The following is a 23,537-nucleotide window of genomic DNA, read 5'->3' on the forward strand; positions in this document are numbered from 1 at the left end:
AATGTTCGTCTGACTTCCGAAAATGTCTTATAATTAGACCTTTACTAAAACTATAGTTGTAAGTCTTCTAGAGACATGTTTCCAGTAATCTCCTTCATATTATCAGTTACTGTAATAAGTTGTAAGGTAAACAGTCTTTCCCAAATCGCGCTCACGTATATCCAACAACGAGACTTCAAGAGGATAAATGGCGTCTTCGGAGAAGTCGTGTTTTGAGATCCGCGTTAAATTTTGCGTTTAGTTATAAAAACTCCAAATGAAGCTCTTCATTAAACGTTCAAGCTGCTTTATGAAGTATCCATTACACATTTAGGATATATACACACACTTGAGGAAGCAACCTTTGAGTGAAAACCCTTAACGCAGTACGTGTTGATTCTATGTTGAACTTCCAACTCCATCAGTTTGATAGGTCCCGTCTACACAATGAATCCCAATAGATATGATGAATGTACTGTGTAAAAGTAGCAATATTAGCAGCTATTTTCCACTATACTACCATTCTCTAAGATAAGAGTGCTGCACCGTCAGCATGATGGCATCATGAGGTGGATTTTGTCTTTCCACTAAATTCCAGTGCACATTTTGTTGTGATGGTCCAACATTATTATCAATAGTTCGTTTGTTGCGCATAAGAGATGTAATGATTGTTTGTAAGGAACTGGTAGGTGTCATTATCGATATAATCAGTCCTGTCAATTGTGAAGAAAACCCTTGTCAAGAATACACACATAAAATAAAGTTCCACTATCTTTTCTGGAACTATCAAACTGTTGGAGAAAATTCCTACAACTTCTCAAGTGTTACTTGGAGCATGTTCTAATTCAGGGATTAATGTAGGCATTCTCAGAAGTTGATATTTGGCCATAGGCCAACAGAAAATATTGGTAAATATTAACTTATAATATTTTGATAATAAGTTGATATGGAAAGACCTAAATAAAGCTGTCCCAGTTTGCTCAAACCTAGTCCGTCTATGGCAAAACGTTGCTTTTTTCCATTCAGCTCACAGACACTTAGTCCTGGATATCTCTGTGTCGTAGATCACATCATGATATCTTTAGAAGCACATCACCAATGCTGTCTCCTCTCTTTTGTTTTGAAGATATGTGGATGACTATGTGATGACAGGCATTTATAGGCCTTCTAAAAATATGTTTCACAAAACAACAAAACCAAATTCATATTTCAAATTCCACCAAACAATTTCTGTCATTTCCTTTTATATTTTTGTCATAGATGTGAAAAGACAATGTTTTTTTCAAGTTTGAAATGCCTAATACAGTCCTAATGTTTAGGTACTATAAATTGGATGTATCAGTGAATGGTTAATATCTTAGATAATTCTGTTAAAGGAAGTAGTAAAGTGGAGAACGTGTAAAGTACATGACTCCCTGAAGTAATAATAATAATCACTTGAGGCAGGATAACAATTAATGCTTTCTTACTGTCCTTCAGCATGCACGGTACAACCTAATATGCCCGGGGTCCATGGGTGGCCCAGTCATCTGTGGTGCTGTAATTCACTGTGCCAGAGTTGTGTCCCTTTGGCATGCCAGACACACATGATTGTTATGAATCTCAATTCAACCTGATAATGTTACCAGGTTTGTCAGCGGTCGGGTAGCCTAGTGGTTAAAGCGTTCTCTCGTCACGCTGAAGACCCGGGTTCGATTCCCAACATTGGTACAATGTGTGAAGCCCATTTCTGGTGTCCCCCGCTGTGATATTGCTGGAATATTGCTAAAAGCGGCGTAAAAACCGTACTCGCTCATTGTCAGCGCCATACCCTTGTTTCAGCAAAGTGGCAAATGTTCACTGTAGACTGTCCCCCCCCCCCCCACCAAGCTGACATACTGTGATACTGGTAACACTGAACATTCAAAGCAACAGCATTAAACATTCATTCTCTCACATGGCCGAGTCACTCATTCACTGACAGCTTGATACAGTGGATAAGTTGGCTCTGGAATTTGTTCACTGTGGAGATGAGTCACACACTTATGATGCTCAACTCTAGCAATTGGTGATTATTTCAGTAGGATGTGTTGACACAGTCTTGATTTCTGCATCATCTATCACCTGATGTTTTGAGTATCGTTGGTTCTTTCAGCAGACAGAACATAAGGATGTCAAAGGGTGGCTCAAAGGATGGAAAGGAAGGGAAGGTCAGCAGTCACCTGACTGTGGAGTCCATGAAAACCATTGCGGAGTCAGTGGGAGTTTCTGGACTTGCTGATGAGGCAGCATCACAACTAGCAGAGGACTGTACATACAGAATGAAGCAAATTATTCAGGTAAGAATGAGACGAGGAGTTTTCAATGAAGTGCTTTTCACACCCTTTCATGGTGGAAATACATATCCCCTTGGTATCCAGTTGTATGTCACATTTTCCCTTTTAATGCATCTGCCCGAGGCAAGTGAGTTAACTCACTTAAAAGTCCAGTTTCCACCCTTTGATGATCTAGGCTGGTATGATGTTTTAGCTGGACTAACACCTTTATGCATAGTCAAATCAAAATTACGAAAGGAAATCGAAATCCAGTTTGTAAACTGTCATGCAGTTTTCGGTCAACTGCAGGATTTGCAAAGCATGTGCACTGCCAACTCAACGTCAAGGGATATTTTCCAAAACAATTTCTGTTTTTAGTCAAGGTGTTCATGTGATTTGATGCACTTTGCAATCTAAAACCCGTTTTATCACAATATAGATCTTGATTATTGATCAGATCGTCTTGGCTGGGCGATGCCATTTTGTTTGAAGCAAATGCAAGTGATAAAATATGCAGAATCTGATTGGTCAGTAGGAGAGGCATACAACCCATAATAACCACTGGTGGTGCTACAATTGAGCCCTGAAATTCCAGCCTAGTTCAACAAGTGTGGAAACTGGACTTTTATCATGTTTATAGTCCGTTAACTCCCTTGCCTCGGGAAGATGTATTTAATGAGGTTTTGCTATTTTTAACTTTTGGCCAATTTCTATTATCATTCTGGTTGCATTTTAAATACCTTTCTTTGCATGACATTGATTTATGTATAATGGACAGCAATCAACATGATCAAATTATAATCAGTTACTATTTTGCATGTTTTGTGTTGATTGAACATATTTAGTGTGTTATGTTTTACAAATTGTTGCAATACCTGAATACTCAGGTTTTCATTGTTCAACATTCCAGGAAGCTGTTAAATTTATGCATCATGGTAAAAGACGGAAACTGTCTACATGGGACTTTGACCAGGCACTGCAGGTCAAGAACATTGAGGTAGTGAGAATAACTATCAGACATTGAAATGAAATTTGCAGGGAGTTTATGATTGACATGGAATTCAATGATGTGGTCTTATCTGTAATTTCTGTAATTTCTGATAAACCCAAATACTATCAGACAAATTAAGATGAAACATTGTAGTCTTTATGAGTGACCCGTGAAGATCCAGGGTAGAATAAGTTCAGCTTCCCATGCTTGCTGTAAAAGGCGACTATGCTTGTCGTAAAAGGCGACTAACGTGATCGGGTGGTCAGGCTCGCTGACTTGGTTGATGCAGGTCATCGATCCCAATTGCGTTGATCGATGCTAATGATGTCAATCACTGGATTGTCTGGTCCAGACTCGATTATTTACAGACCGCCGTCATATAGCTGGAATATTGCAGAGTGCGGCGTTAAAAACAAACAAACAAACAAAAAAACAAAACTTTATGAAGTTAGATACATGTGTAGCATAAAAACTGGATTCATTTGATTATGAGCAACAGTTATGGCCCTTGATTTTGTTATAAATATCTGAACTGATACAAGACTTTCAGTTGTTGATGATCATGTTTTCCTGAAATTTTTGGAAATTATTTGGTCAACACATTGTCCTAATGGAATCCTGGACTCTCTTCCTTATTGATGATGCATTCCCTGAACTAGTCACTTACCATGCTTACTGCCATGTCCTGATTGTGCTGTTATGGAGGGGGATATGAGCATTTGATTCTTTATCTGTTGTCTAAGGCACCACAATTCGCTGGGCAGATCGTAGGTTTGAATCCCGCTTTGCTCCGATAATGTTTCTAGGTTTGCCAGCATCACACTCATGCTCATAGGTTGCAGCAAAGTGGTAAAAGTCTGAGACCTGCATTGCTTTGGGTTTTGATCCCACATAAAAGCTGACACGCCGTGATATAACTGCAACACTGTTCCAAGCAGCTTAGAACCCAACTCACTTACTCATTTGATTACCTACTTTGGAAATACAACATGTTCACTTGCACCTTTTCGCAGCCCCTGTACGGCTTCCATTGTCCTGACCTGATCCCGTTCAGATTTGCCAGTGGTGGTGGCCGAGAACTTCATTTCAATGAAGAGAAGGAGCTGGACCTGCAAGACATCATTAATGGTCAACTGCCCAAAATACCTCTAGACGTCACTCTTAAAGGTAAGAACCTGGTCATGCATTGTAGTGATCATTGTAACCCTTCAGAAAGCAGACATTCAGTGAGCAGTGTAAATGCTGCAATTTGATTATACGTTTTGAACTGTTATTATTTATTCAGGAGAAGCTATTGATTTTGGAAACCTTACAGTTAATCATCAATTGATGTCACTGCAATTGGCAGGTCAGGGATAATTTGTGTTATGTAAGTTGAAATTCTAAAGTTCATTCTCGTTTGACCCGTGAAGATTCGGGATAGAATAGGTCTTCAGCAACTTGCTTGCTGTAAAAGGTGACTATGCTTGTCGTAAGAGGCAACTAACAGGATCGGGTGGTCAGACTCGCTGACTTGGTTGACGCATGTCATCGATCCCAATTGCGGGAATTGATGCTCATGATATTAATCACTTGATTGTCTGGCCTAGACTCGATTATTTACAGACCGCTGTCATATAGCTGGAATATTGCAGAGTGCGGCGTTAATCCAACCAACCAGCAACCAATCATGCTTGTTTTTTTCACCACATATTCAGCTCATTGGTTGAGTATTGACGGAGTCCAGCCATCCATCCCAGAGAACCCTCCCCCAGCCACGAAGGAGCAGCTGAAGATTGAGAGCCTGGACACTAACATCAAGACTGCTATTGACAAGGTTCTCAAGCCCAAGACACAAGCCGAAGGAGGCAAAGCCAAACATAAGATGAAGAGTGGAGCTGAGATGGTCAAACTGAAGAATCTATCCATGCATGAACTTTCCGTGGTAAGACGACGTGCATAATGACATGAGGGTTATTCACAAAGATTTAGGGTAGTGGGTGTAGGTCATAGGGGTTTGGGTAGTCCTCGGTGGTCAACAAGAGGTCTGGGTTGTCAAAAAGAGGTTGGGGTTGTCAATAAGAGGTTCAGGTTGTCAACAAGAGGTTTGGGTGGTTATCACGAGGTTTGGATGGGCAACAAGTGGTTAGGGTGGGGTGGTCAACAAGAGGTTTGTGTGGTTAACTAGAGGTTTGGGTAGTCAACAAGAGTTGGGGCTGTCAACAAGAGGTTTGTGTGGTTAACAAGAGGTTTGTGTGGTTAACAAGAGGTTTGAATGGGCAACAAGAGGTTAGGGTTGTTAATAAGAGGTTTGGGTTGTCAATAAGAGGTTTGGGTGGTCAACAAGAGGTTGGGTAGACAACAAGAGGTCTAGGTGGTCAACAAGAGGGCTGGATGGTCAACAAGTGGTTTGGGTGGGGTGGTAAACAAGAGGTCTGGGTGTCAACAAGAGGGCTGGATGGTCAACAAGAGGGTGGGGTGGTCAGCAAGAGGTTTGCCCGAGGTGGTCAACAAGAGGTTTGGGTGGGGTGGTTACCAAGAGGGGTTGGTCAACAAGAGGTTAGGATGGAGAGGTCAACAAGAGGGTGAGGTGATCAACAAGAGGTTTGGGTGGTTAACACGAGGTTTGGATGGGCACCAAGAGGTTAGGGTGGGCCGGTCATCAAGAGGTTGGGGTAATCAATAAGAATTTTGGGGTTGTCAACAAGAGGTTGGGGTGGTTAACAAGAGGATGAGGTGATCAACAAGGGGTTGGGATGGTCAACAAGAGGGTGGGGTTGTCAAAAAAAGGTTGGTGTTGTCAACAAGAGGTCTGGGTGGTCAACAAGAGGTCTGAATGGTCAACAAGAGGGTGGGTTGGTCAACAAGAGGGAAGGTTAACAAGAGGTTTGGGTGGGTTGGTAAACGAGGTAGGGGTGGTCAACAAGAGGTCTGGATGGTCAACAAGAGGTCTGGATGGTCAACAAGAGGTCTGGATGGTCAACAAGAGGTCTGGATGGTCAACAAGAGGGTGGGGTGATCAACAAGACGTCTGAATGGTCAACAAGAGGGTGGGTTGCTCAACAAGAAGAAACGTCAACAAGGGGTTGGGGTGGTCAACAAGAGGTCTGGATGGTCAACAAGAGGGTGGGGTGATCAACAAGAGGTCTGAATGGTCAACAAGAGGGTGGGTTGCTCAACAAGAAGAAACGTCAACAAGAGGTTTGGGTGGGGTGGTCAACAAGAGGGTGAGGTGATCAACAAGAGGGTGGGTTGGTCAACAAGAGGAAACGTCAACAAGGGGTTGGGGTGGTCAACAAGAGGTCTGAATGGTCAACAAGAGGGTGGGTTGCTCAACAAGAGGAAACGTCAACAAGAGGTTTGGGTGGGGTGGTCAACAAGAGGATGAGGTGATCAACAAGAGGTCTGAATGGTCAACAAGAGGGTGGGTTGGTCAACAAGAGGAAACGTCAACAAGGGGTTGGGGTGGTCAACAAGAGGTCTGGATGGTCAACAAGAGGTTTGGATGGTCAACAAGAGGTCTGGATGGTCAACAAGAGGGTTGGGGGGTCAACAAGAGGGGGTGGTCAGCAAGAGGTTTGGGTGGTCAACAAGAGGTTAGGGTGGAGAGGTCAACAAGAGGTTGGGGTGGTCAACAAAAGGTTTGGGTGGTCAAGAGGTTTTGGGTGGTCAACAAGAGGTTAGGGTGGAGAGTTCAACAAGAGGGTGGGGTGGAGAGGCCAGCAATAGGTTGGGGTATTCAGCAAAATGTTGGAGCAGGCAACATGAGGTCATAGTTGGCAACGGGGATCAGAGCGTTATGGATTATGGGTTAACAGGGTTCCTTTATTGTAGTCTGATAATTTACTTGGTTCTGCAGGGTGGAGAAGGCGAAAACTGACAGAGAACCATCATAATTGATGTGTATTGTGCTGGGGACTGAATACCGAATTTTAAAATATGAGTTTTAGTTATGGATTCTGTCATCATCCTAATCAACTCAATTTCATCCCACTTTTCCAGGAGCAGCAGTTGTACTACAAGGAAATCACAGAGGCTTGTGTGGGACCTGACGAGGGAAGACGATCGGTAGGTGGATCAGGGACCAACATGATCATGATAATAAGCTGAACTGAGATCAATGATTGTATAGAATACACTGATGAAGATATATCTGTATCCGTATTGTTCGATTCCTGACATGGGTACAGTGTGTGAAGCCCATTTCTCGTGTCCCCCGCCATAATATTGCTGTAATATTGCTCAAAGCGGCTGAAACCATACTCACTCACTCACTGTATCTATATCAGGGTACTTGGCTGGGGATACAGTACATGTGTGGATTTGCAAGTCATAAATACCAATACTGTCTGGTATTGTTTGATTGTTAGTTGTCTATATAAGTACCCTTTCATAGTTATGCTTTCAGTCTAGATAAAAATTTGGGGCATGTTTGGCCAAAAACTTATTATCCTGGGTTCAAATTCCGGTTTGCCCCGATCATGTTTCTAGGTCTGTGAGCGCTATACCCATGCTCATGGGTTTCACAAAAGTTGTAAACGTCTAAGACCTGCATCACTTTTGGTTTTCCTCCCACATCAAGGTGACACACCATGGCAATATTACAATAGTGTTCAAAGTGGCATTGGACCCTACTCAATCACTCTAAATAAAAAGCAATGGTGAAGGCCATCCAATTTGTTTGAAGAAGTGAGAGTGAGTGAGTGAGTATGTTTTTACGCAGCAATATTCCAACAATATCATGGCTGGGGACACCAGAAATAGGCTTCACACATGATACACGTCAGGAATCGAACCCAGGTTTTCAGCATGCTGAGCGAAAGATTAAACAGATGGGCTACCCGACCGCCCAATGAAGTGAGAAATATAATCAAAGATTGCACAAGTCACAATATATTCAGCTCAGTGTATATCATGCAGGGTATCACCCCTGCAGCTATGTGTAGTGATAGTGTGGACTATTTCTCACCCCAGTACATATAGCACTATGGACACGGAGTGAGCACACACCAGGCACTTTGATTATAAGGTGCAGCTGGACTCCGGTGGCAGCATTAGACAGTGACACTGTGACTAGGTGTGACAGTCTAACTGTGAAGTCGCATTGCACAATATCATGTGAAGACTCAGGTTGTGAAGACCATTTCTGCAGTGATATTGCTGGAATTATGAACTGGAAACAGGATCACGTGATCAGTATATTGTGAGTGGTGTCAGGAACATGGTTATGTGGGTAATGATAGATCTCTATGTCTTATGATGTATACCATATATGTGATACCATACCTTTGTTCAGGAAGTGACACAATCTTTTAGCAGTAACGTCAGTCTAAACTCAGAATAATGGCTCTGCTTGTCGTAAGAGGCACTATGCTTGTCGTAATAGGCGACTGTGCTTGTCGTAAGAGGTGACTATGCTTGTCGTAAGAGGCGACTAACGGGTTCGGGTGGTCAGGCTTGCTGACTTGGTTGATGCATGTCATCTTATCCCAATTGCATAGATCGATGTTCATAATGTCAATCACTAGATTGTCTGGTCCAGACTTGATTATTTACAGACAGCCATTACACAGCTGGAATATTGCTGAGTGCAGAGTTAATCAACAAACAGTCAAACATAATACATTTGATTTGATTTGAAAGCTATATTAAGCATCATTTCCTTTTGAAACAGAAAATGGTGTGGTAAGCTGTTGTAGGAAAAGGTCAAGGGTATTCGTCATTATCATGACTGGAGAGATTGTGATCATGATGATACTCTGGAATCTCAGTAATGCTGACTATGGCGTATTCGGAGTCATGGCATGTTGGTATTAGACGTGCAGTATATGTTCCTGCAGTATATGTTCCTGCCCTCCAAACCCGTGAAGATTTCGGGGTAGAATAGGTCTTTGGCAACCCATGCTTGCCGTAGAAGGCGACTATGCTTGTTGTAAAAGGCAACTAACGGGATCCGGTGGTCAGGTTGTTGAGTTGGTTGATACATGTCATCGGTCCCAATTGCGTAGATCGATGCTCATGATATTGATCACTGGGTTGTCTGGTCCAGACTCGATTATTGACAGACCGCCGTCATATAGCTGGAATATTGCTGAGTGAGGCTTTAAACAACAATCCAACCAACCAAATCCTGCCCTCCACCTGTCTGCTGCTTCATGTTCCAGGAAGCCCTGCAGAGTCTTGCCACAGACCCAGGACTACATCAGATGCTGCCTCGGTTCAGCACATTCATATCAGAGGGGGTGAGTACAACATACAGTCGAAGAGCTAACACAGAAAATTTACAACAAAAGTCATGAAAATGTTTGAAATATACTCCATAGTGTTAATACCAGTTTATTATTTTTGTGAAAGAAAACTTTCACTTTGTCCAAAATGTGTCCATGATAGGATTTTAATTCGTACCAGCCTCACTGAAAGACCCCTTTGTGGGACCTTTTCCAGTGCTTGGTCATGGAGAGACTGTTCCTGTCTCAATCTACCTCTCTTCTTCAAGACCCGTGAAGATCTGGGGTAGAATAGGTCTTCAGCAACACATGCTTGCCGTTAAAGACAAAAACCAAAAACAAAAGAAGTATTATGTTGCCGACTGGCACAGAACTTCCTCTCTGATTTAATTTCTGTAATTATCTCCCCTGGAAGGTTAAAATCAACGTGGTTCAGAACAACCTAGCTCTGCTCATCTACCTGATGAGGATGGTCAAGTCTCTCATGGATAACCAGACGCTCTACTTGGAGAAATATGTAAGTTGTGAAATTATTCCCAAAAGTCCGATCTCACAAAAAAGGTATCTTTAGGCGTGATTCTCCTCGGATGAATGCCAGTGCTTCATGCTTGAAATTCCTGTGACTTAGTTCTGATTTCATCAAAGAAGAGCCAGTCACTCATGTCAATTTTGTTCTATCACGATCAGTCGATTGCAAAATGTAGCAGTGAAGCATGGTCCAGTTTACAAATCAGTGATTGTGCAGTGAAAGCATCACTCTTTCTCATGACTTGTGCAAGGGAAGATACATGTTCAGTCAAACACTTTTATGTCCAACTTTGATGTGTCGAACTTTGATGTGTCAAACTTACTGTTGTCTCGAACTTATTGTTGTCTCGAAGTAAAGACTTGATCCCTGGATATTCCTTCTTTATTCATCATTTTCAGTTGTCTCGAACCTCAGATAAGTATTTACATAGGTCCCTTCAACTTTGACACAACGGCTTTTGACTGTACTTGGTAGTAATAATATAATCACACTTTGGCCTAATATCATGATTCTGATAAGAAAATAAGTTCTATAAGTTCTATATTTAACCTAGTCACAAGATGCAAGTTTCATTGATGTAAAAGTAATGCATGAGTTATCTCCCCTCATTAGACCATTCATTTCCAATAGGACATGTATTGACTATATATTATTCAAATTTCCTCTGTTACATAGCTGCATGAGATAATTCCTGCAGTAGCAACTTGTATTGTGAGCAGACAACTGTGTCTACGTCCTGATGTAGACAATCACTGGGCTCTCCGAGACTTTGCTTCCCGACTCATGGCACAGATCAGCAAGTAAGGATTTATATTACTTTGCACTTACACCATTCTTTTAATCATGTTAAGAGCAACCATACCTGGTGATTACGAATATTTTGTGTTGGCCTGTTTGGCAGATAACTTTCTGTGTGTCTGAAAAATGTGTGTCTGCAAAAGTTTTGAGTCCGAGTATGGCATGATATCTCAGTGGGCTAGCCCTATAAAACAGGCATTTGTCTGGACTAGTACAAGCAGCCATGCATGCACACGAGCATGCATGTCACGATATACATGCAATAATCTTGCACACAACATTCAACACCATGTCACCTCATCAGTAGATATATGAAGTTGTGGCAGAAGCATGTAACAAGAGGACTTATTCCATCATTTCCATTGCAGAAATTTCAGCAGTAACACCAACAACATCCAAGCCCGTATCACCAAGACTTTCAGCAAGGCTCTGTTAGGAGACAAGTCTGCGCTGGCCACACAGTATGGGGCTCTGTCGGGGTTGGGGGAACTGGGGCCAGAGGTGACGAAGACGTTCCTGCTGCCTCACATCAAGGGGCTTGGGGATAGGATGAGGATGGCACTAGAGGGTCTGATACTCAACAACGCTGACAAGATTGCTGCTGAACATATCAAGAAACAACTAACTGTAAGTGGAGGACTTGTGAGAGTTTATTTCATGGATCTGAGAAGAAGTTGCATGAAATAGTCCATATAGAGAATTTTATACATAAAGCATTGGCCTAAGTTTGTTACACTACATTGTCTTCTCTGGCATCATAACAGTACAATAGCTGAGTGTTGCTATTATAAAAATATATGTACAGTGCCCAGTGTAATATAGCTGTTAACACACATCAAGACCAGCTACAGAATTACATGGCTCTAATTATTGGTTGGGCTCTCTTGCTGATGATGGTTACTACTTTCCAGAAATCTAATAAAGACCTTGTTTTCTTCCTGCACAGAAATATGTCCCACCAGTCCTGAAGAACCTGAAATCTCCGAGCGAGACATTAGAAGACTACAACAATGAGTTTGGGTATGTGGGTGCCCTGCTGTACAATGCTACCCTGAAGGAGAGGCAGACCCCAACAGTCAGCACCTGCCCTGTCACCCCAGCCAGGCCAACTGTACAGCTGCAGCCGGTACGTCACTATAGAGGCAGACTAAAGCTGAGTAGCGCTTCACATCTCACAATACAATACATATTATGCTACGGACTGATGATGCCACTGGCATCACGATAAACAAAGAGATAAGAAATGATGAAATCACCAAGTGATTTGAATTATTTAGAGGTCTGCCAAAGTGCAAAGTTAAATGAGTTAGTTGTTTGAATGTTCCTGCATTTTCACCTGCAATTTCTCTGGCAATTTCTCATTAAATTCTATGATAGAAAACAGTTTACCCAAAATACATGATTTGCCTCTTGTAATATTGTGATCAGAAAAGTATGATAATTAAATCCACTAATCAATTTATTATGCCTTTCATAACATGTCCACAGTGTTACTGTTCACGTACATTTTCTCTGTTTACAGTCTCGGCCGCAGATATTGATCCAGTCATCAGGATCTACATCACAACCAGGCACCCCCACCACTCCAAGGTTCCCCACTCCCACAGGAGCGGTACCAAGAACACCTACCACTCCCTCCCTGGGGGGGGCACAAAAGTATGTCATTGTCTCATCGCAGCCTCGCGCCACCACCCCTTCATCACAGAACATCACCATCAACAGTGGCAGTGCTGGGTCAGCCCCGACAATTGTTAAACTTGTTACCACAGCTCAAGGAGCTAACACTAACACAGTGCCTAGAACTACTCCACAGAAAATTGTGGTCATGTCCATGCCCTCTAGCGGGTCAGGGTCACAGCAAGGTCAGATGTTGACCCCAGGTGCTTCAGATGACCTTGGTGTCAAAAGTGTGTTTGGAGGTCAAGGTTCGAACTTTTCATTTGCAGTCAAAAAGGACCCAGAACAGAGAGATACATGAAGTAAAGGATTTAAGATGTCAAGGACCAAATATATCCAGGTGGATGCAAAGTGTGTGTTCCCTAATGCTCAGCTGGGGGGCACTGGTGTCCCAGTCGTCTAAGATGCCACGATTTGCTGTGCAGAGTTGCGTCCCTTGGACACGCCAGAAACCTATGATTGTGGGTTCGAATCCCAGTTCACCCCGATTATGTTTCTAGGTTTGTCAGCACCATACCCGTGCTTGTGGGTTTCACTGAAGTGGTTAACGTCTAAGACCTGCATCACTTCGGGCTTTCCTCCCACATTAAGCTGACACGCCATGATATAACTGGAATACTGTTTAAAGCGGCGTTAAACCCAACTCACTCACTCACGCTCAGCTGGATGATTACCATGGTTACAATGGATGTGAGATATCGTACAATGGAGTCTTAACTGTTGATTCTGAATCGCAAAGGGATTGTCTCTGCTCCTCACATCTCTGTCATTCCAACATTGTCAAATAGGAATAGTGTGTTAAATCCTTATATTTCTTACACGACTAAACAGTTTTCTGTATCAACTTAAAACAATATATATGTGTACATGGGGAGCTTAAACAGCACCACACCTGCACATGTGGCACTGCAACTCAATGTGGAGAGTTGTGCCCCTTGGCTGCCATGACAAAAGTAGATGGTCCCTGACACTGACATCTTCCCGAGGCAAGGGAGTTAGCTGACTATAAAAGTCCAGTTTCCACCCTTGCCGAACTAGGCTGGTATTATGGAGTTAGATTTTAGAGTCTATGCACAGTCCAATCAAAATCGCCCAGCGAAATCGAAATCCAGTTCGTAAACTGTCATGCAGAGTTCAGTCGATTGCAGGATATGCACCGCCAACTCGTTGTCAACAGATATTTTCCAAATCTTTTCATGTTCTTAATCAAGATACTCAAGTGATTTGATGCATTTCGCAAAGTAAGAACCGTTTTATCACAATATACATCTTGATTGTCGTTCAGGTTGTCTCGACTGGGCGCCAACATTTTGTTTTAAGCAAATGCAAGTTATACAAGAGGTGGAATCTGATTGGTCCATAGGTGAGACATAGAAGGAAAATAACTCGTAACAGCCACTGGTGGCGCTACGATTGAACCCCGGAATTCAAGCCTTGTTCGGCAAGGGTGCAAACCTGACTTTTAAAGTCAGTTAACTCTCTTGCCTCGGGAAGATGTGACACTGACTATCATTGGCTGACTAAGAACCAGGCAATGCTTGTGGTTTTTTGCACCAAAGTGGTGATCTCACATTGATTTGCATTCCACTTACATTGGCATATGTATAAATTTGAAACAATATAGCTGTACATCATGAATGCACACATCATTATCATGTCTTTTGTAAGTAAAATAATATGCTGGTCACCAATGTCTTGTTGTGTTATTAGTCACCAGATATCTCCATTATAATTTACTTGACTGGTGATTAACGTTATGTCAGATGAACAGTACCATCAATACCTCCATCAACCATGGATTCATACGGAGGCTTTGCTATTTTCTACCTGGGCAGTCGCCTAGCCTAGTGGTTAAAGCATTCACTCGTCATGCCGAAGACCCGGGTTGAATTCCCAACATGGGTAAGACCGCCTCTGTGGTCAAGTGTTAGAGCGTCCGCCCGGAGAGCGGAAGGTCCGGGGTTCAATCCCCAGCCCGTTATACCAAAAGACGTTAAAAGATGGTACTTGTTGTTACTGTCTGGCGCTCGTCATTAAGGGGCGAAAACAAGGACTGGTCGGCTCGGAGTCAGTATACTGTGTCTGAGTGGGGTATTTATGGTAAACTGCTGCATGGTATTTCAGTGAGCTAGCACTATAAATCGGCATCAGTCCGGACTAGTACATGCAGCCACACAAACACACACACGTACATTCACATTGCTATATAAGTGCAATAATCTTGGACGTGACGTTCCCCCATTTTACCTAACATTCTACAGCATAATTATGCTGGCCAATGAGAGCCATGCTTTTCACAGGCAATTCACATCCAAGGTATCAGGGATAGATGGAATGACTGTTTAACATATCTAATCCTTGTGGGTGCAAGCAATCCTTTGTGGCATGGGATGAGATTTTGCTAATTATCAGAGACATTTCATCTTCAAACAGTGGAAACTGTATTTGAGCTTTGGTACTTGTGAGTCAAATAATGTTGCAATTAATGTTACAAGATTATAGAGATATATCCTCGATCACATGTCCTATTTTCAAACAGGAATTATTCCACTGCAAAGATTTAAAAATATGTGAATATTACTGCATTATGCGCTTTGTTAACTGAAATAAAATACCAATAACATTATTATCCCCCACCCAACAAAGTTGGCGGGTGATATAGAAATGGGCTCCATCTGTCCGTCCGTCATGTTTCGTTTCCGGAGCATTAGTCAGAAACCGTTCAATATTATTTCATGAAACTTTGCAAATTTGTCAGGTACATGCTGAACTGGTGCCTTTTGCTATTTAGAAATTTTAGAAGTTTTTATTTTTTTACGTTTCCATGGCAACAAGATGGACTTAGGTTCCAAACTCTTCTTTTTTTTACAATTTCCATGACAAGTTCCACCTCGGTTAAAAAGGGTTAGAGTTTGTTTAGATTTAATTATGTCATAAATTCTGCAACTGGGGCGGCAGATATAGCCATGTCAGTGGCAAACTCTTGTTATTATTTATGTATGTCACTTCATGGTCTGTCTACTTCAGGAGAAATAACATTATTATTTATATATATCTGTTCAATGTCACCGTTAGGAGGAATTATTTGCGAGTACAATTATTGTTAAGCATCGACATGCGGGAGACAATCTGCAGTTATCAAATTTGGAGGTCTTCGACAGTGTGTGTTTATATTATTATGGAGTAAGAGTTGTAGGTATATCTATTTAGTTCTTGTTTTGTTGTCATTCCAAAATCGAAATTTGCCTGTGTTTTGAAATAACCTGTGTTTGTTTTTCTTTCTTGATTTGAGTTTTATAGCCCTATTTTTCAATTAATGATGCTGTGGCGTGTGGCTTTATGAGTAGCATCAAACAAACATGGCAGATAGGTGTCCTGTATAATGTCTGTGTCCTCTACAAGGATTTAAGTGACAAAAAAATATACTTAATAACTTTGGCATTGTAGATCACTGTTTCAAACGGAATAAGATTGTTCGTGAGCTTCTGTTGTAAAAACGAAAACTTGTTTTGCCAAACAGTGATCAACAATGTTGCAGACTCCACCATTGTCAGCTGATGCAAAGCTCCATGCAGCGATATAGGAATCGGTAATGTACACCAAGAGATAGCATGTAGTGTTGCAAGTGCAGAACTCGCTGTTTTGATTGGCATCTTTTGATGATTGAATAAACTCTCTGGGGTAGAATAGGTCTTCAGCAATTAACCACTGCTTGTCGTAAGAGGCGACTAACAGGATTGATGGTCAGACTCGCTTGACTCGTATCCTAATTGCGTGCATCAATGCTCATGATGTCAATCACTGGATTATCTGGTCCAGACTCGATTATTTACAGACCACTGTCATATAGCTGGATATTGCTGAGTGTGGTGTTAAACAACAAAGACAACTCCAAGTTACTCACAGCCTCATGTCATAACCTGACCAAACTTAGAAACTTAGTATGACGCTGGAAGTCCTGACAATGAATTGAGACTGCTTCCTGTGTGTCATCTATTGAGGCACAGTAAGACAGCTCCCCACAATCAGTGGGTTGTGTTTATGCAAGTAAACATCCACAGCTCTCTGATGTCCATTTCTGAAGTATAGGAGCTTTTAAAGCTTTGTGGAATCCAATTTATTTTGACTTGATCAGAGGCTGATACAGGGTACCATGTCTGCAGTAAATTGAAGTAAAAGTTCCCAATTCAATTAAAATTTTCCCTTATCAGATTTTGAGGTGAGGTGAAATTGGGTTTAACGTAGTGTGCAAGATTATTGCACTTATATAGCGACGTGTGTGTGTGTGTGTGTGTGTCTGCTTCTACGCTTCTACTAGTCCGGACTGATGCCGATTCATAGTTCTAGCACACTGAGATACCATGCCGCACTTTAACATGAATACCCCACTCAGACACAGTATACTGACTCCGAGCCGAGCAGTCCTTGTTTTAGCCCCTTAATGCCGAGCGCCAGACAGGGTAACAACAAGTACCATCTTTTAATGTCTTTTGGTATGACGCGGGCAGGGATCGAACCCTGGACCTTCCGCTCTCAGGGCAGACGCTTTACCACAAGACCACAGAGGCGGCCTATCAGATTTTTTAACAATATCCCGATTTTTTTTCCCAATTTTTCTGCCAAGAACTTAGTTTGCAACCAATAATCCTTGGGAACTGATATTGTGTGAACCACAGAACATCTTTGTTTAGTCAACATTGTGTGACCTGGTTTTTGATTGGACTGTACTTGGACATTTTCACCCGGTACCAGTACCATTGACAGGATAAAACATTTTTATGTATTGTGTACCAGTAGTTTTTCAGCAGGCACAACATCATCAACATGGGTGCTTATTTAGTGGGGACCCATGAAGATTCGGGTTAGAATCGGTCTTCAGCAACCCATACTTGTCGTAAGAGGTGACTAAAGGGATCGGGTGGTCAGGCTTGCTGACTTGGTTGATGCATTTCATCAATCCCAATTGCATGGATCGATGCTCATGATTTCAATCACTGGATTGTCAGGTCCAGACTCTATTATTTACAGACCGCTGTCATATAGCTGGAATATTGCTGAGTGCGGCGTTAAACAACAAACAAAACTTGTTTAGTGTATTGAAATGAAAGAAACAAGTTGATTCAAGGTGAAATAACGTTTATTCTTAATGTAACAAAATTGCTAATTCTACAAAATAATCATTTATCCAGATCAAGATACTGTTCAAAGAAAGTTATCTTATCCATGCATCCTCCGTAACCACAATTTGATAACCACCAGACTACCCCACACCCATGCAAGTGGAAGATAGTTACCATGGTTACAGGAATTCTCACAGTTGATATTTTTACTGATAGTGAGACCCTTCAGAAATGACAGAAAAGTTATTATGTAAATCCAGAACGTAATTTTCTAGAAAACAGGGATGCTGGTAATGAAATTGTTGTCATTGGATTTCATACCTTTAATGTGTTCTCACTAATGTTAGCTCATTTTGAACGCAAACATAGTATTGACACTGGCACAGAAAAAAGCTGACAGATTAAAGAGTCCCGGACCAAATGAAATAGCAGGTGTGAATCGTGTGATAGAAACCATGTGACAATCACGACAGAATGTGAATCATTAACACGCATCATAATCATCATAATAGTTACATCAGATTTAATTTAATTGTTGCAGCTTTCATCGATATTTTCATCTTGGTAAAAAAACACCAAATCGGAATTCAAAGTTGGATGAAGATCAAGGTCTCACTAAGCATAGAGCTCCTATAATCGAGTAAAGCGTCTGGGATATCATAGGGTTATGAATTTTCTGAAAATTACATGTGAAACATCTATCCATGCTCAAACTAAACTACTCCATGACTGAACAGATAATGTTCAGCACCATATCCCCATCTGGTGGAACCGTGTGGTCAACAAGTGAAAACTTGTTCAGCCTGGGAACCTATATCGCCAACAACGTTCGACCTGATGCCACACTATCTGCATTAGTAAGGAAATAACATTCTTGCAAGCAAGTTATGAGGTGTTTTATGCAGTGATTTTTTTAACAACAGTCAACAATGTCTATATTTTGCTAAAACAATATACATAACAACATTCAAATGTCAATATAATCAACATTAAAATATCAATATAATCTATGGACATAGTTACTACACCACAACCTGAAGATGAGCTAGTTTTCCTATTTTTTGCGGTACAAAATTTAGAAAAGTTAAAAAAATATTCTACTGTGTAAGAATTCATTGAAAATGTCTAATCTGGATTTTCTGTACAGTGATATTTAAAAACAAACCAATGGGTTTTAAGATCTTAAGGGAAGTAGAAATGATCGCACCTTTATAAGAAATAATAAAAAATAGGTCTAACTCTTGTTTGAGAAACACTTAGAAATGTTTTATCCAAATATCTTTTCAAGGAAGAATACTGTTCCAGAAACGACTCAAAGACAAAATAATGTCAAATGAGCCCAATAATTTGGGGTAAGGTTGTTTCTTCGTCCAGTTGCATCTCCCCTCCAAATCTGTAGACGTGGCCAGATGGTGCAACATCTTGTATGCATAGAGACCGACTAATTATATGTTTTGGCTTCGTCTAGCAAACAAATATGTTGTCAACATATCAAAGCTGCTTCAGATGGATCTTAGTTTCAGCTAGCACCTGCTCTTAGAAATGTATCTTTCAGAATATGCGCTGGTTCTTGAAATAGTGCAGGGCATGTTACACATGGTGATTTGTTTTCTCAATATGAAACAATTGAGTTATTTTAAAAACTTCCAATCTGATCTTGCACCTTAAAATTATAAACATGAGGCCAAAAGGGAAAAAGTGTGTTTCTGTTTCCCCACCAACCCTAATTTAGAGCCCCCAACCCTAATATTGAGCGACCGGCCTTATTCTGCAACCGTAAATCCTAATCACGATCCTGCAACCCTTATTTAGAGCCCCCAACCCTAGTATAGAGCGACCAGCCTCATTCTGCAACCATAAATCCTAATCTAGATCCTGCAACCCTAATTTGGAGCCCCAACCCTGATATAGGGCGACCGGCGTTCTTCCGCAACCGCCAACCCTAAACTGGATCCTGCAACCCTAATAATGAAGCCCCCAACCCTTATCTGGAGCCCATAACTCAAATCTGAAAACACCGCCTCTAAATCTGTTTTCTGGTGTGATCACCGTCCTGTTATTTTCGTATTTCACTAATCCGTATCAGAGCATTTACTGCTTGACTAAACCATATTGTCATTTCAAAGCATAATGCAAATTACTGAAAAATAATCAAATATGCCCAATTGACCCTATTTGGGGAGGGACCGAAATAGGAAACACACATATTTGTTTGAATGTTGTGGCCTCAGACTAGACTTTATAGTTGTAAATTTGTTTATACACTGACCGGTTTGCATATTACCGGTACTATAACATGTTTCAATGGAAGTTCAAATCACCCCTAGATAAATATGTATATATATATATATATATATATATATATATATATCAGATAATATCTGTGACACTCCAAGAGCTAATACTAGCAAGTTGTAATTAACTTTTGTTTTCAGTTTGTGTTGCAAGTCAATGATATTTTGGTAACTAAACATGATACATGGCTCAGCTGAAGTCCTTAAATAACATTACACAAACAAGCAGCTCTAGTAATATAGTTATCAAATGTTAATGATCAACAACTTCCTGATGGTAATGAAGACAAGTCTAAAAATATTTTAGCATTCGTTAGGTGGTACATGTTGTACTTTCCTGAAGACTTGGAATCAATAGCAGATGGCTTGGACGTGGCAGCCATCCCTGAATAGGATATTTCTGAGGTGTGATGACAATTCAGATGCTTTCATAACATTGATAGATTTGACTATATTGTTGATGGCTTATCTGAGGTATTTGTAGTAAACAAATCCTCCGGCCCCTGCTGCTGATAACAATGAGGTTAAGCCAAGGAGTTTCAACAACCCTGGGACTGATGGAGCATTGTTTTCCCAGAAAGAGACTTCGAATGGCCGTGCCTTCACCTCCTGGAAAAGAAGACAGATTTCTTAGTTGTGTTCGATGTGTATGCTTACAAATGTGTTCAATGGTAAACAATGTCAACAAAGACAGCCTCTTAACAACAAAAGTTGCTGTCAGTGGCCATATTGAAAATCAAACCTCGTCAACAAATTGGGGTGTCAACATTGGAGGGAACAAGCATGTAAAGTCTCATTTTAATTGGTCACGTGGTCTCTAAAAGGATTTTTAGTGTGATGAAATGTATGTTGAGAGAATTTAGGAGCATTGTCAAAGTGCAAAGGTCATTTCAAGGTACAAAAATAAGAAAAATGGCCAAAAATGGAATATGTGGAGCCCAACTACACACAACAAATTTCATTACATTTTGAAGTATAATCACTGAATAACAGCCATAAATAGCTTTTTCAATATGGCAGAAAACCAAATTTGAACGTCTTGAACAAATTCATTGATCCATCGTTTTACAGTGCCAGGAAATCCATTTTGAGAGGGACATGGTCAAAGTGTAAAGGTCAAATAAGGGTCAAAACTTAAAATATCAGAACATACTAACTACCATTGTCCCATATTTCATTTCAATTGGATCAAAAATGGCTCAGTAACGACACCAAATAGGTTTTTCAATATGTTGAAATTTAGAGTGAGTGAGTGAGTTGGGTTAATGCCGCTTTTAACAATATTCCAGTCATATCACAGCGTGTCAGCTTAGTGTGGGAGGAAAACCTGAAGTGATGCAGGTCTCGGACATTTACCACTTCGGTGAAACCCACAAGCACGGGTATGGTGCTGACAAACCTAGAAACATAATCGGGGCGAACCGGGATTCGAAACCCACAATCATAGGTTTCTGGCGTGCTTAAGGGATGCAACTCTGCACAGCGAATTAGACAACTGGGCCACCCGTGCCCCCTTCAAATTTAGGAGCGGATCTCTTTGACCAATTAGTGTGTCATCAGTGGTGGGAACACGGATGGGAAGTTTCATCTTCATTGGTCCAATGGTTTCTGAGAAGATGCTTACGACAGATGGTAGGCAAACAGGCAATGACATAAGCTCACATCACCTATATGTATTCTGTTCCCTGAAGGTTTACACTTTCATCATATTAAGGGGGCGGTCGGGTAGCCTAGTTGTCAAAGCGTTCGCTCGTCCCGCGGAAGACCCGTGTTCGATTCCTGACATGGGTACAATGTGTGAAGCCCATTTCTGGTGTCCCCCGCCGTGATAATGCTGGAATATTGCTAAAAGCGGCATAAAACCATACTCACTCACTCATCATATTAAAGAAAAAATAATCTTGGTTCTCAGGGACCGCCAGTATCATCATTAAGTTTGACAAACATTTTGTCTTTATGTCGATTTTCAACAAACAAAAATCCTAAAATATTCTGCGTCTCGAACACAGGCAGTGAATTGCTACAACACTGAAAAAACAATGAGATCACTAGACATGAAGATTTACAAATTCAGTGGTGTTTGTGTACTGTATGTCAGACAATATGTCATACGCAGAGATTAAGATTACATGTGTACTAGTCCCGAGTATTAGCAAGGGACAATGAAAACGTATTGCAAGGGGGACATAAATTTGATATGAATTTGAAACAAGTTTTGTATCCTATTATTATGCCATATTTATGTGTCCTCATAAGGAGAGTAAAGCGCATGAATACAACAAGTGTAAAATGTAAACATGGAGCCGCATTACATCCAGTATCCATACAGTATCATCAAAGAGACCGCTGAATATTTTGGGAAATCCTAGCTAATGGCAGACTTTTGTCACAACAATATTGCCTTCATTTTTGTTTTTGTGATACGAACATGTGTTACATCGAATGAACCAGATGTTTGATGTTGAAATGACTGAAATAGTGTGAACAAACAGCTCAGCAAGCTGGTACTTGATTTATTGAATGTCATCATGCCCTAATGAGAATTGCTGACAAATATACAAGAACACCATTGAATCGCGGCTGAAGTCAATCCCTGCACCGATATTACAGTAAACTTTGGTTATAACGAACTCAAAAGGACCACTAATTTTAGTTCATAATAACCATAGTTCGTTATAAGCATATATACAGCATTTATACAACAAATGACGGAACTAAAAAATATGTTCGTTATATCGGTCAGTTTGTGATAAGCATGTTTGTTATAAACGTAATTTATTGTACTCAGAAACTTGAAACACCACATCGATTGAATGAAGTGAGGTGAGGTGAGGTGAGGTGAGGTGAGGTGAGGTGAGGTGAGATGAGGTGAAATCGGGTTTGATGTCGCCTCCAAGATTATTGCACTTATATAGCGACGTGCATGTATGTGTGTGTGTGGCTGCTTGTACTAGTCCGGACTGATGCCGATTTATGGTGCTAGCTCACTGCGATACCATGCCGCATTTTAACATGAATACCCCACTCAGACACAGTATACTGACTCCGAGCTGACCAGTCCTTGTTATAGCCCCTTAATGCCGAGCGCCAGACAGGGTAACAACAAGTACCATCTTTTAACATCTCTTGGTATGACGCGGCCGGGGATCGAACCCCGGACCTTCCTCTCTCAGGGCGGACGCTCTACCACTAGACCACGGAGGCGGTCGAATGAAGTGGAGCTCTGACCATGAATCCACTTAGGTCGTGGACTAATGTAAATGTCGAAGAGAAAAACCTGCATTGGTTATTCTCAAACAGTACTCTATACTCAAAGGCTTCAATTAGGGTTTGGCATCTGTGCATGAACCACAGCCATACTGGCTCCTCAGTTGGTCAGACTCGCTGACTTGGTTGATGTATGTCATCGTATCCCAATGGCGTCGATCGTTGCTCATAATATCAAACACTGGATTGTCTGGTCCAGATTTGATTATTCATTCAAGTGGAATATTGCTGAGAGCAGCGCGAAGAAAAAAACTAAAAACATCTTACCATATCTTCTGGCTCCGCCTGCCAAATTTGGTCAGCCCTGATTTTGCCCATGGTATGAAGGATCTGTGAACAGAAAGGAATGCAGCATTATAAAAGTGAGAAGAGGTACATTGCC

General features: G+C 41.2%; 2 protein-coding genes across 2 annotated transcripts in view; one reads left to right on the plus strand and one right to left on the minus strand.

Moving 5' to 3' along the window:
* Positions 1–191: 191 nt before the first annotated feature.
* Positions 192–14,112, plus strand: LOC139447466 (transcription initiation factor TFIID subunit 6-like). Its single transcript, XM_071228854.1, has 12 exons — positions 192–365; positions 2,114–2,297; positions 3,184–3,270; positions 4,278–4,431; positions 4,962–5,188; positions 7,246–7,311; positions 9,408–9,485; positions 9,886–9,987; positions 10,675–10,799; positions 11,166–11,424; positions 11,744–11,923; positions 12,320–14,112. The coding sequence occupies exons 2-12, from the start codon at positions 2,130–2,132 to the stop codon at positions 12,773–12,775; spliced, it is 1,902 nt and encodes a 633-aa protein (XP_071084955.1). The 5' UTR covers positions 192–365; positions 2,114–2,129; the 3' UTR covers positions 12,776–14,112.
* Positions 14,113–17,615: 3,503 nt separating this feature from the next.
* The window catches only part of LOC139447529 (amine oxidase [flavin-containing]-like), a 53,651-nt gene continuing 47,729 nt past the window's right edge, over positions 17,616–23,537 (minus strand). Inside the window, exons 14-15 of the mRNA XM_071228934.1 lie at positions 23,423–23,485; positions 17,616–20,497 (exon numbers count right to left, since the gene is read on the minus strand). Of these exons, the coding sequence (XP_071085035.1) occupies positions 20,354–20,497; positions 23,423–23,485 (207 nt within the window). The 3' untranslated portion in view covers positions 17,616–20,353. The remainder of the gene's footprint in view (positions 20,498–23,422; positions 23,486–23,537) is intronic.

Source organism: Haliotis cracherodii, unplaced genomic scaffold (assembly GCF_022045235.1).
Source record: "Haliotis cracherodii isolate W230 unplaced genomic scaffold, xgHalCrac1.p SCAF_7, whole genome shotgun sequence".
In the NCBI taxonomy this organism is placed as follows: Eukaryota; Metazoa; Mollusca; class Gastropoda; order Lepetellida; family Haliotidae; genus Haliotis; species Haliotis cracherodii.